General features: G+C 45.6%; 1 protein-coding gene across 1 annotated transcript in view; it reads right to left on the bottom strand.

Moving 5' to 3' along the window:
* Positions 1–13,299, bottom strand: part of CARMIL3 (capping protein regulator and myosin 1 linker 3) — a 1,220,401-nt gene that overhangs the window by 908,505 nt on the left and 298,597 nt on the right. The window contains exons 3-4 of the mRNA XM_069238205.1: positions 13,076–13,126; positions 10,288–10,347 (exon numbers count right to left, since the gene is read on the bottom strand). Coding sequence (XP_069094306.1) covers positions 10,288–10,347; positions 13,076–13,126 — 111 coding nt within the window. The remainder of the gene's footprint in view (positions 1–10,287; positions 10,348–13,075; positions 13,127–13,299) is intronic.

The following is a 13,299-nucleotide window of genomic DNA, read 5'->3' as shown; positions in this document are numbered from 1 at the left end:
ACATATTAAAAAAAAAACCCTCCAAGTTCAGCAACGAAATGGAGAGCTGAAAACGTGCCACTTGCTACCCTAGAAGACGAAGCATCCGAAAACGTATATCTAATAGAAAAAAGACACCCTAAAAGACTTTCTAGGCTAATCCTGATCAATCAGAATGATTTCCATGATGAAACCTCATTAATTTCTGCAGAATCTGAGGACTCATTGAAAAACGTGTGAATGTATGTTTCCTAATCAGTACGACAGCAAAGCATCTTTTACAGATTATGCCCACTTTCAACTAAGAGGAAACACCAAGAACTAATCTCTTTGCAAAATGTTCTAGAGGATGAAAGTCTTGCCAATCTCCTATCTACCATCTGGGACAGATTTTCCACTTGTGTGAAGCATTACTAAGTAAGCTTATAGTAGCTAGGTGTCCACTGTGCTTTCCTCTAGCAGAGAAGGTGAGAATGTTGTTTTTTGAAGGGGTCTTAAAGCAGAGTTGCAAGATGAGAAGGACAATGACGCTGGGTCCCTGGAGAAGGTTACCCCATGACTGCTACAATTTAGGTGTTGCTAACTTGAAAAAACAGCATGGTTCACAATCGTGGTTTCTCAACTGTGACTGTTTCCAACTTGCTACACAGTCACAGGTCTCCTTTGTTAATATCTCTTCTTTATTATCATCAGCAAGTGGATTTCACATTGACCTATGATTAATTCCATCTGAAAAGGAATGATTGCATATGTTTCTGTCTACATTTCTCTCCGATTGTGCACAGGATGCAGTGGCATCATCCGAATCCAGTTGCTTCTACTGGGGTTTGTTGATACAGGGTGAATTTATGAAGCAGCTCAGATTATTCATCTGAGAGAATAAAGGCATGGAATTCAGGCCGCGTAGTACAGGGCCAAGAATGCACCTTTATCCGTTACCCCAGTTAATGATGTTGTAGCGAATGCCTGTATGCAAACGCTGCCTCCTTTTGAATAAAATACTGAACGTGCCCCTGCTCCACACCACCTCATGTAAGTTCCAGATCTAGTCATTCATTTAGCTTTCAGTAAGTCTCTTTCAAATCTCCCAAGTGTGGTCGTTGGAGCGGGGATGATAAATCACCTCCATAGGCAGAACGGTGAAAGAGCAGCGAGAAAGGTCTCGCTAATTAGAAGAAGAAGAATGGCCCTTGCTACTAATGGGGAGCACTAGCGAGACGGGAAGAATGAGCAGGTGGTGCAGGGGAAGAGGGAAGGGATGTACAGGAAGCAGATAACACCAACAAAACAAGGGGGGGAGGGGTACGAAAAGGAAGGTGATTGTACAAATAATTTCCCAACCACCTTTAAAGGCAAGTGACCATGCAAATAATAAATACTGCTGTTTACAAATACCGGATATTGATAAAATAAGGAAAATGGAAAGATGGGCAAAAAATGTGGTGAGAGAGTAAAAAAAATGACGGAAAAAATACAAGACTTCTCAAGAATAGCAAGTAAAAATGCCCTCAGCCACCAGTGTATGGCTTCTCCGAGATTCCTCTACCCTCTTAGAAGTCCTAACACCTAGAAATATGCGGCACACCTAGAAGCCTTCCAGACCCCTTTTCTCCAGCCCCCTCTTTAAGTGTGGGCTACGCTTAAATGCGTTCAATAGAAAAAGGCCACAAGAACGTTCTGACTGCCACCATTGTGTCTTGCTTCCTGAGCTCGTCGACTATTCTGAGTTGGGACAGTTTTGCAGTACCCCGACAAGACTCCTCTCTGCTTCTTCTTAACCGTAACTTTAGACATCCACCTTACTATACACAATTTGCCTTACTTTTTCACTTCGTGCACATTCAAGTCACTTGAGCACTGCACCGTCACTATGCTCACAACTATATCACCCAATTGTCATTTGAAAAAAGTTTTCCTAGAGATAACATTTAGATAATGAACTATGTTGACTCAATGAATATGCAGCTTTTATTTATGTTTCTGGTGCGTCCTCTACTGTTTAGAACTCTCGCCACTACACAGAGCCTGTGAATTCCCACAGGTTTAACCATCATCATTTATTCCCTAATAACTAAAGAATGTTGATTGATGTCCCTGAACGAACCACCGTATTCCTTATGCACACACACACTACCCTGGTCATTTGCAAAATTGGATTGCCCCTGTTTTATATTAGTTCCCGAGCTCTTTATAGAAGAGCACAATCAATCTTCAACAGTCTGTTATGAGCCCTGTCAGGCGCGGATTCCTCACATTGTCAAATAAATTCTACCTCTGCTCTCCTCCTGCTCCCTCTTTCCTAGCAGCCATCCAAAGATGACAATGCACAATGCTTTGTCAATCGATCCAGCATGCATAGTTTCGTGGGAGATCGCTCACTTCATAAGGCTCCTTCTCCATTCTCTGTCATTACCTCTTTTTTCCCCTCCTGTACCCTATTTACTTATCTCCAGTGAGGCTAAGCATTTTGAGGCACCTTTCAGGTGACTTTATGCGATATGCAATTGGGTTACTGGTTGACCTGGGTGGAAGCTCCACTCAGGCAACAACAATTGTTTTCAGGGCGAACCACAAAGTAACTAAATTAACCCGTGCTTAACCCTCTGGTAGCTTGGCACCAAAACCGGCCTAACTTGGAGGCAATGTGTAAAATATTTATGCAGGACACAAACACTAATAAAGTGAAAACACGACTGTTGGAAATGGCCCTTTTTGCAGGGTTATCCCCAAACGTTTTGCCTTCTTCCCCCTATTTTTTTAGGTCTGTTTTTTCTGGTTTATTGTCTCTGCGCACTTTACCACTGCTAATCAGTGCTAAAGTGCAGGTGCTCCTTATAGAAATTGTACTGTTGATTGTTTTATCCATGATTAGCATATTTGATTTACTAGTAAAGTGCACTAGAGTTGCCCAGGGCCTGTAAATCAAATGCTACTAGTGGGCCTGCAGCACTGGTTGTGCCCCTCACATTAGTAGCCCTGTAAACATGACTCAGACCTGCCATTGCAGTGTCTGTGTGTGCAGTTTCGACTTGGCAAGTGTACCCACTTGCGAGGCCTCAACCTTCCCTTTTACTACATGTAAGGCACCCCTAAGTTAGGCCCTAGGTAGCCCCATGGGCAGGGTGCAGTGTATGTTTAAGGTAGGACATATACTAGTGTGTTTTATATGTGCTAACAGTGAAATACTGTCAAATTCGGTTTTCACTGTGCAAGGCCTATCCCTCTCAAGGGTTAACATGGGGGCTACCTTTAAGTATCCTTAAAGTTTAGATTCTCTTTGAGAGCAGATAAAAATGTGGAGTTTAGGGTCTCTGAGCTCAAAATTTAAAAATACATATTTTAGTGAAGTTGGTTTTTAGATTGTTATTTTGAAAATGCCACTTTTAGAAATTAGGCATTTTCTTGCTTAATCCATTCTGTGACTCTGCCTGTTTGTGTATTCCCCGTCTGGGTCAATTTGACAGTTGGGCTGTTCACACCTCTCCTCTAGACAGTGACACAAAGGGGGTTGGGGTGTAGCCTGCATATCTTGATTAGCCATCTGTGCTGGAGAGGAGGGGAGGAGTGGTCACTCACACCTGAAAGGACTGTGACTGCCCTCACACAATGCCATCTCTGACCCCCTGGTGAGTGTCTGGGGCCTGGCCTGGACAAGGAAGGATCTTGCAAACACTTGAGACTTTGCTTTGAAGTTTGCCAACCTCAAAGGCAGAACTGGGTAAAAGAAGAAGACCCAAAACCCCAGACTTCTAATCAAGAGAAACCTCTGGCCAGGAGAAGAGCTGAAGAGCTGAAGGAGGAGTACTGTCCCTTTGCTGTGTTGCTTTGCTAGACTGGCTTGCAGTTGCTGCTTTTGCCTGAAAAGAGTACAAAGGGTGAACTTTGCTGTGTGTCCTGCTTGAGAAAATTCTCCAAGGGCTTGGAGTGGAGCTTGCCTCCTGTTGGAAGTCTCAGGGACACCAAAGACTTCCGTTTCCTTGACCTGCAGCACTGGGAACTGTGTGTTTTGTGCTGTTCAAGAGGAGAAACCACTGTGACGCCGCCAACGACGCCGCTGGCCTGCACCGGGACCTGCTGACGCCACACGGAGTCGCATTGCCCCACTTCGCACCGCGACTCTGGTCTCACCAACGCCGTCATCGGACGACTTCACCGAGCCGCTGCTCGCACCACGACCTGTGGGCCCCGCACTCCGGCCTCGCCTGCTCACACCGCAGCCTGGGCATCCCCGACGCCGCCGCTCCTAATGACACTGGCGCCACTGCCTGCACCGTGGTCTGTGGACACCACTCGAAGCACCGTCCCATCCTGCACTGCAGCCCTGGTCCACCGACGCCAGCACCATCGACTCCTGTGTCGTCACCAAGCATCCTGCCTGCACCATGGCCTGTGGACACCGCTCGTGAGGGTCACGAAGCACCGTCCCGTCCCGCACCGCTGACTTGGGCCTACCGGCGACATTGCTTCAGCAAAGACAACACCGCTGCCTGCACTGTGACCTGTGGACACTGCACATCGCACCGCCCCGCTTCACACTGCAGCCCTGGTCTCACCAACGCCGCTAAGTGTCGTCACAGAGCAGCTGCCTACACTGTGACCTGTGGGCACCGCACGTCGCATCGTCCCGCTGCACACCACAGCCCCGACACCATCCACGCCGGCGCACCTGACTTCATCAGCCCAGAATTCAAGCTGCAACACAAGGGCCTGATGACTCCTGCACCGACTCTGGAACCGACACCGCAACGTCAGTGACACCACTCTCCGGAGCTCACTGCGAGGATCACGACGCCCTGCAAATCCAAGGTACTGTTTGCGGGTCTTCCCGACACCATAGCTGGTCCGCAACGCCGCGGCCGGCCTGAACTGTTGGTTTTGTTGATCACGACGCCGTGATAGCCCCAGGTGGAGCTATGGACTTCAAGGAACTGTAATTTTGAGTAAATCTTGCAGAATTCATATTTTTCTTACTGTATGTTGGATTTTTATCGTATTTGGTCTTGTTTTATATAGATAAATATTGCCTATTTTTATAAAAACTGGTGTGGTGTCCTTTTGTAGTCTTTTCACGTATTACTGTGTGTTATGCGCAAAACCCTTTACACAGTGCTTCTGAGATAAGCCTGACTGCTCGTGCCAAGCTACCAAGGGGGTGAGCAGGGGTTATCTCAGCGGGTATTTCCCTTATCCTGACTAGATTGAGGGTCCCTACTTGGACAGGGTGCACACCGACTGCAACTAGAGACCCCATTTCTAACAACGACACACACAAAAATCCTAGACTAATTTAGAAAAATAGAATAAATCTTATGACAAAAATCCAATCAGTAGAACCAGAGATACTAAATTTCAAAGGTTCAGGTACGCCTAAAAGCACCAAGTGCCACTGGCAGTCATCTGCTCACGCTAGACCAGGGGAAGGTTACAAGTTCAGGCTGACCACAGCGGAGAGTGGGTCAGATCCGGGTACCAGGTTAGTCCCACTGAAAAAGTTAATTCTCAAAGTCCGGCAGAAAGACTTTCGTTTGTGGTGGAGGAGGCCACAAGGAGCAGGGAAAGCATGGTAGATTGCTGAAGCGCAAAAAGCAGGCCAGGTGGTGCAAGGTGGTATTGCTGTAGGGCATCGAGTTGGTCAGGCAATGCGCACGGTCATTGATGGAGCTTCGCGCTGGCTGTCGCTACTGTTGCGCAAGTGCAGATCTCGCATTGTCAGTCATTGCAGTTCTGCTAAGAGTCAGGTCCACTGGAGCTTTTAGTTACCGGTCATCATGGGTAGCACAGTCTTGGTGCAAATGGGCCCATTCACGGTTACGAAGAGCCCAAAACTTCAGAATTTAACCTTACTGTCAGGAGAGGCTCCAATGGTGCCAGCCAAGTGTCCAGCACCTGGATTACACCTCTTTGGGATCAAGATGCACTTCAGCAGTGGCCACCAGGGCCCAGGGAGGCCCAGTTGCACGTCCAATGCAGCTGGTAAGCTGAGCAGTTGCAGAGAGGCCTCTGGAGGTTGTAGTGTCCCTGTAGCTCAGACAGGTCAGCCTACTGACCATTGTTTAGCCTGGGATTAAGGAAGCAGATCCAGTCTTCCTTCTCAGAGTGCAAGGCAGTCCTCAAGAGGCAGGGCAGTTCTCTGGTGGCAAGGCAGTCCTTCTTCTGTAATGTTCACAGGTCCAGGAGTATATTGATGAGTGGCTCAGGAGGTCCAATATTTATACCTGGTGCAAGCCTTACACTCTGTCTTACCCCACATCGGGTTCTGGAAAGTTCTTCCCTTGCCCTGTCAAGGATCCAATAACTCTGGAGTGACAAAAGGCTGGTGTCAGGATCATATTTGTGTGCTGGATGCAAGCACTTTGAAGTGAAAATGGGGCAGGCCAAATCTCTGCCCCCAGTCATCTTGGCAAGATGACTCATCCTGTCAACGCTTAATCCAGTTTCTGTCACTGTCTGGCAGGAAAACACAGACTCCAACAGCAGAGCTATTCAAAGTCATGTGACCCACGACACTGGCAGAAGGCACAAATGGTTAGGATAAGAAAATGTCAACTTTCTAAAAATGGCATTTTTAAAATTGTCATTTCAAATTGTACTTTACTATTAAAGAGGAGTTTAAATTAAAATTATTTTGAGTGTAAACAGCATGCGTATACCTTCTCCAATCTAAGGTTATCACTTAGTGAATGTGATAAGATAACCCAGTGTTAGTCAATGGGAGAGATAGGCTTTACAACAGTAAAAAAATGTGATCTTAAGTTTTACCTGTCCTTGCATTGAAAAACCCCTACACAAAAGTCTACTTTTTATTACAATGCATCCTGCCCAATGAGCTTTTAGGGCCCCTCTTAGGGGTGATTTATACGTACTGTTAGAAACTAGGTCTCTAGTTGGCAGAGGTATACACCCTTGTCCAAGCAGGGACCACAATCTTAGTCAGGGTAAGTCACAACACAATCCAAACTACCCTGTGCTCACCCTCTGGTAGCCTGGCACAGAGCAGCCAGGCTTAACTTAGAAGGCACTGTGTAAAAAGTATTTGTGTGATAACTCATACACAGTGAAAACACCACAAAAAGTACTCCACACCAGTTTAGGAAAACTGCTAATATTTATCTGAATAAAATAAGACCAAAACGACACAAATCTAATATGCACAAGTCAAGATATCACTTTTTAAAGTTTTAAATGAGTCTCAATCCTTAAGGCTCAGTGGTTGTACCCTTTTAACACACAATGCCTGTGATGCATCAAAATTAATGCACTGGGCCACAAAGGAGGAGATGCGTTGAAAAATAAGGCGTTGCGTCGTATTTTCCATCATGGCACAGACGATGCGTTGTTTCTTTCCATGCTGCAAGGTGTTGCATCCATTTCCAAGAGTGCAGCCTTGGTTCCTCACTGTGGTTCAGTGATATTTTGACGCCAAGAGATGATGCGTGAAAATTCTTGACACGCTAAGGAGTAGGTGCTGCATCAATACAGTTGGCGATGCAGAAATTTTTCAGCCACAAGCAGGCGCTGTGTCGATTTCTACAGGCATTGCATCGATTTTCCGATGCACTGGGATTTTCTTGTCTTTTGTGAAGTCTTTGTGGCCCTGAGACTTCAGAACAGGAGGTAAGTCAATCCAAGCCCTTGGAGAGCACGTGTGGAGAAGACTGAGTCCTTCCAGCAAAGTCAGGGGGCAGCAGGGCAACAAGCATGGCAGCAGTCCTTCTGCAGCAAAGAAGTCCAGATGAGTCCTTTGGGCAGCTAGGCAGTCCCTCTGACAGAGTCCAGTTGCAGGTCCAGAAGCGTCGGATTTTGGAAGGTCACAAATCCAGCATTTATACCCAAAATGCCTTTGAAGTGAGGGAAACCTCAAAGAGTGGTTTTGAAGTGCACAAGGTCCCCTTTCAATCCCAGCCCTGTGTGCCAGGATCCCTAATGGGGGGGGGGGGTTATCAGTCCTTTGATTTGGATCAGCCCACTGGCCTTTGAAGTGTAAGTGAGAACCCCTCCACCCTTCCTGCCCAGGAAAACCCATTTAGTATGCAGATGAATGCAGATATGGCTGAGTGTCCTGTGCTTATGGCTGTCTGGATGGAATGCACAAGGGGAGCTGTCAACCAGCCCAGCCAGGCGTGGATAGAGAAAGGATGTAAGGTACAAAAGTGTAGAGAAATGCCCACTTTTTACAGGGGCATTTCTAAAATAGTAATGTTAAATCCAACTTCACCAATAAGCAGGATTTGTCATTACCATTCTGTCCATACCAAACATGACAAAGCCACTCCTTTCAGATCAGAACCTACCACTTAAAAGTATATAAGGGCATTTCCAATGCTGACCTATTAGAGGAGTAGTGAAAATCGACTCTGTGAGTTTTTCACTACCAGGACATGTAAAACACATGAGTACATGTCCTGCCTTTTACTTGCATAGCATCTTGCCCTATGGGTTACCTAGGGCCTACCTTAAGGGTGATAAATTTAGAAAAAGGGGAGTGTAGCGGTTGGCAAGTATTTTTAAATGACAAGTCGAAGTGGCAGTGAAACTGCACAAACAGACCTTGCAAATGGCAAACCTGAGACACAGTCAGGGGGCTACTTATGTGGGTTGGTTGCACTATCAGTGCTGCAGGCCCACTGGTAGCATTTAATTAACAGCCCCTAGGCACTCATAGTGCACTGTACTAGGGACTTACAAGTAAATTAAATATGGCAATTGGGTATAAGCCAATGTTACCATGTTCTAGGGAGAAAGCACATGCACTTTAGCACTGGTTAGCAGTTCTAAAATGCCCAGAGTGCTAAAGCCAGCATAAATTAGGTCAGAAAAAGAGGAGGAGGAAGGCAAACGTTTTGGGGTGACCCTTCAGAGAGGGTCATTTTCCAACATGTATTAAAAAGGAAGGTCTAGGCTTGGCAAAAGGCTGAGTGTGGCAAGTGAAGGTGGTATTTTAAAACTGCACTACAGGCTGCAGTGGCAGATCTGAGACATGTTTTAAGGGACTACTTTAGAGGATGGCATAATAGGTGCTGCAGGCCTCCTAGTAGCATTTAATTTACAGGTCCTGGTTACATGCAGTACAACTTTACTAGGACCTAACAGGTAAATTAAATGTGCCAATTACGTGTGAACTAATTCTACCATGTTTGTAAGAGAGAGCACAAGCACTTTATCACCAGTTCGCAGAGGTCTTATAGCACAACAAAAAAACTCTTCAAAGCAGAAGGAGTGAAAGCAAAATGTTTGGGGGAATACTACACTAAGGCTGTCAGGTTTAACAGCAACCAAACAGAACAGTAGGATCATAACAAGGAGTATAGGAGACTAAAGTACGAAATAAAGAAATTAAGGAATAATGGTTCAATGAAAGCTTCAGTGGCTATCAGATGTGTGGTATGTTGAAATCAAGATGTCTACGCCTTGCCTGTGCCATATGCCTTCCACAAAGGGAAACACAGATGGAGGGCCTACTACTTCACTGTTGCACAGAGCACCGATCTTCCTCCACGTCATTATGGACACTGTAGTCCTGGACTTCTGTAGGATAACCCAAATCATGTTGGGTGTTGTAGTAGTGTGCTGCTTCCATTGAACTAATTGTCTAAGACGACTGAAAACAATAATTTGTAGATGAAAAGTTAAGGGCTGAAGACAGCGTCATAATCAGCTGGAGTGGAGTGTCCCTACTAGTGTTCCATCATGGGAGCATATTATTTGAGAAGAAACCTCGACTCATCCGCCAGAAATCTCAAAGCTCTGGTCAGTGAAGAAGAAATTATGGAGGTTGTTTTCTAAAATAAGTCCAACCCTCTGAAACGATTTCTCAGCAGAAATCACACCACCTTGGGTCATGTACTGACCCGCAACTTCAGGTATAGTAGGATTCAGTAACCACTCTGCAGGAACAATGGGTTACTCGTCTGCATGTTCTCTAAACAAGCCTTATGGAAGCTGTAGCACTGCAATGTCCAACGTTGTTTTGGAGGGTTAGACCCATGCCACATTTTAACCATCTCAAAATATCTAAGTGATTCTCATTCTGGATAATGGTTTGTACACTTAGTAGATACCCTGAAAACTTGCCATTGATTACACCCTCCAGAATCAACACTGAACACTCTTCCAGTAGCACTACAGAAAATCAATGTAACTCACCTTAACATATGTGGATACAGAGCTGAACCACGGTGGAGTGGTGCGAGTGAAAAATAATGGCCCATGAGGGGAAGAGAAGAGATTCTATACAGGCCATTTGGCTAGAGTGAATGCAATGTAACGGCTTGAATGAAAATAGCAGAAACTTTTAATGGAGGACATTACCTGGTTCTTGCTCAAGGCATTCAGTGTGCGGATCTCAAGGACGTTGAAGGAGCTCTCAATCTAAAAACAAGAAGGTAACAATATAAGCTTTGTTTAAGTCCAGAAAAACAGCATCTTCCTCTTTCAGCTGGCAACACCTATAAAAACACATGGCTCACCAAGACCTCAGTATTCACAGTAACTTAGATCCAAAATGTGATAGAGACATACATTGACAATCATCAATGCGAGAGGCAAAGTATTAACCCTCACTGCTATTAAGCCAAGACAGAGGAGGAGTACGGGTTACAGACAATGGCAGGGTTGGATTGGCCCACTGGACAAATCTGGCAGTGTCTGAAAGGGCAGTCTGACAGGGGGCCAGTTTTGAGGTGCAGTGGGACAGTTTTGTGGCCACACACATGGGAGGGAGACTGGTGAACCATGGAAGCTCTAACATGACGATCATATGACTGCAACGGTGCTGTACTTGCTGTGCTGTTGCCCATTGCCAGAAAGCATTATATGCTGGTCTCACTCACTTCTTTTACTTACTATTTAGCTGGGGCCAATGACTACAGAACATACTGCCACTCACCACCCCCTGTGTCCCTCCACCCTGGCACCGATAGGCCTTCAAGGACAGAAGAACAGAGAACAGGGGTGTATTAATCTTTTTTCTCTTTTTTTCCTAGGGTTTGAACATAGTGAATTTCACTGCTGCATTTCCCTAATACATTACTATAAACATTGCCTGCAGCAAGCACATATGTGTGCAGTCACACAAACCTCACTGCCCATGGAGAGAGCATATGTTAACATTTTTTGAGTTGCTTCCATCTGAATAGGGGCTCATTGTTTTGCTATCCAATTCACTACATGGGGGCCACTTTATTTTGGTGACCAGGCCTATCATATATCTCAGTCCAACCCTGGACACTGGGCCCTCACTGCTAGGAAAACAAAGGGAACAGGCATAGAGGACCAACACTGTTGGTGTCAAAGGGTATTATGAATACTAAGCCTTGTTAGGTCAAGAGGAAAGGGGCACAAGGAAAAAGGCTTCTCATCTATAATACCAAGTATAGAGGAGTCTAATTTCTTGGAAACAGGGCTGGATCGGTTACGAGCATCCTTTCTGCTAAGGTCAAAAGATGAACCAGCTAAGGAAGGACCCTCACTGCAAGTGACAACAAGCAAAAAAGGCTCACTGGTAGGACCAAGACGTGGTCAGTGACAGAGGTCATCACTGCTGGGACCGAGAAGGGAACAAGTACAGAGAGTCCAGTATGCTAGTAAATTATGTAGGATACGTAAAGAGCATCCTCACTTCTAAGGCCAAGCAAGAGATAAGTAGTAAGAGGGACCCACTACTTGCCAGGTTCAAGTGACAAACAGAAACTCACTATTAAAACCAAGATAGGGTCAGGCACTGGGGGCCTCCATTCTAGGGCAGCGAAGGTAACAGGCATATAGAATAATCTCAGTTAGGGCAATGGGCAAGTTAAGTACAGAGTGCCTTCAATATTAAGGTCATGGGGAAACAGGGAAGAAAGGCAGATGCAATTATCATTCCTAGGGCAAAATGTGATTAGACATGTAGGGCTTTACTACTGGGCCAAAAATTAAACAGGCACAGCATACCTCCCAGTCACGATATACAGCTATATAGACACAGAGCAGCATCACTGCTAAGGGCAGGAGGGGGGCACGCAGAGGTGAGGCATTCACTACAATGGACAACAGGCTGCTAGAATCATCATTGCTGGGCCCAAGTGAGCGGCCAAGCACTGATCATGCTGTCTGAAAGCGGAGCCGTAGCTATCAACAGTGCAGCAGGTACAGGGGAGCATTGTCCCATGGCCATTTTTTACCACACATCCAGTGGAGGTGGAGACTCATATCCGTTGCTTGTACAAGGGTCCATGGCGATTGTGCTATGCTACTGCCTACGAGTTCAAATATGGCAAATAAGATTTTCGCCTGTGCAGATAAAATGAGAACATTCAAAACACCTAGGGGTAATGTCGTCCCTAAGGTGCCTCCCATAAAGAGTGCAACTATACTCTACATTAGAGTACCACTCTAAACTTCCCTCTCCTTGAGATTTGCCAATAAAGGAGGCCAAACAGTAACCATATTCTGCTGAAAGCATTTACTGCGATTTTCCAGTAATTATCAATGATGGGGCCAAGGGGAGCAAGACAGAGGTGATCCTCAGTGATAGGCTGATCGGGCATGTCAAAGTAGAGGGGATGCCAAAAACAAGGCCGACAAGAATGCTCCCGAGGGTCTATAGCGCTGGCGCCAAAAAAGATGCTGATACGATACAAAGCAGGAGGCACTATGGGTCAGGAACGGGCACAGAGTATCCCCAAAACAAGATGAGGCATGTATAGAACAGCACCACTATGGGTCTAGCGAGACAAGGCCAAAAGATGGACTATACCAGAGGGTCTTTAGAGCAGAACAGGAAAATACCTGCCTCTCACATTACTTAGTAAGAGGACTAAGACAGGGATTTGAGACCCAGAGTTGGAGTCAAGGATCCCAAAATAATTGCACTAATGGGAAGTGATGGGTGCAAATGACTTACACTACTATTTGCTACAAAGTATGAGAAAAGCGCATACTATAGTCCCAGGGGGCCAGATAGTTCAGTAACAAGGATGCACATTTATATAGAGTGTTGGGGCCATTTCATGCATGCAAAATAACACTGGGAGATTCCCATAACTGCCCCACCTTCTCCCTGCCATGCATGCCAATCTATTCACACTTTACAGGTGCTTTTTACTGTATCACGTACCTTTGTCGGAATCTTAACGATCAAGATGTAAATCCGCCATGTTGTTAGAACCTGTATCAAAAACAAAGAAGAATTAATCAGTGTTATGTTTTTCTTTTTTTCCCAAGCAGCCTTCTACTCCCTCTTACGATGACCCCCCCGAATACTTGCCTTATAGGAGAATACTGAAGTGATCGTCCAAGTCACTATAAACTATACACTTACACTGTACACTTACTGTTCGA

Source organism: Pleurodeles waltl, chromosome 6, assembly GCF_031143425.1.
Source record: "Pleurodeles waltl isolate 20211129_DDA chromosome 6, aPleWal1.hap1.20221129, whole genome shotgun sequence".
In the NCBI taxonomy this organism is placed as follows: domain Eukaryota; kingdom Metazoa; phylum Chordata; class Amphibia; order Caudata; family Salamandridae; genus Pleurodeles; species Pleurodeles waltl.
This window is presented reverse-complemented; position numbering and strand designations above follow the sequence as displayed.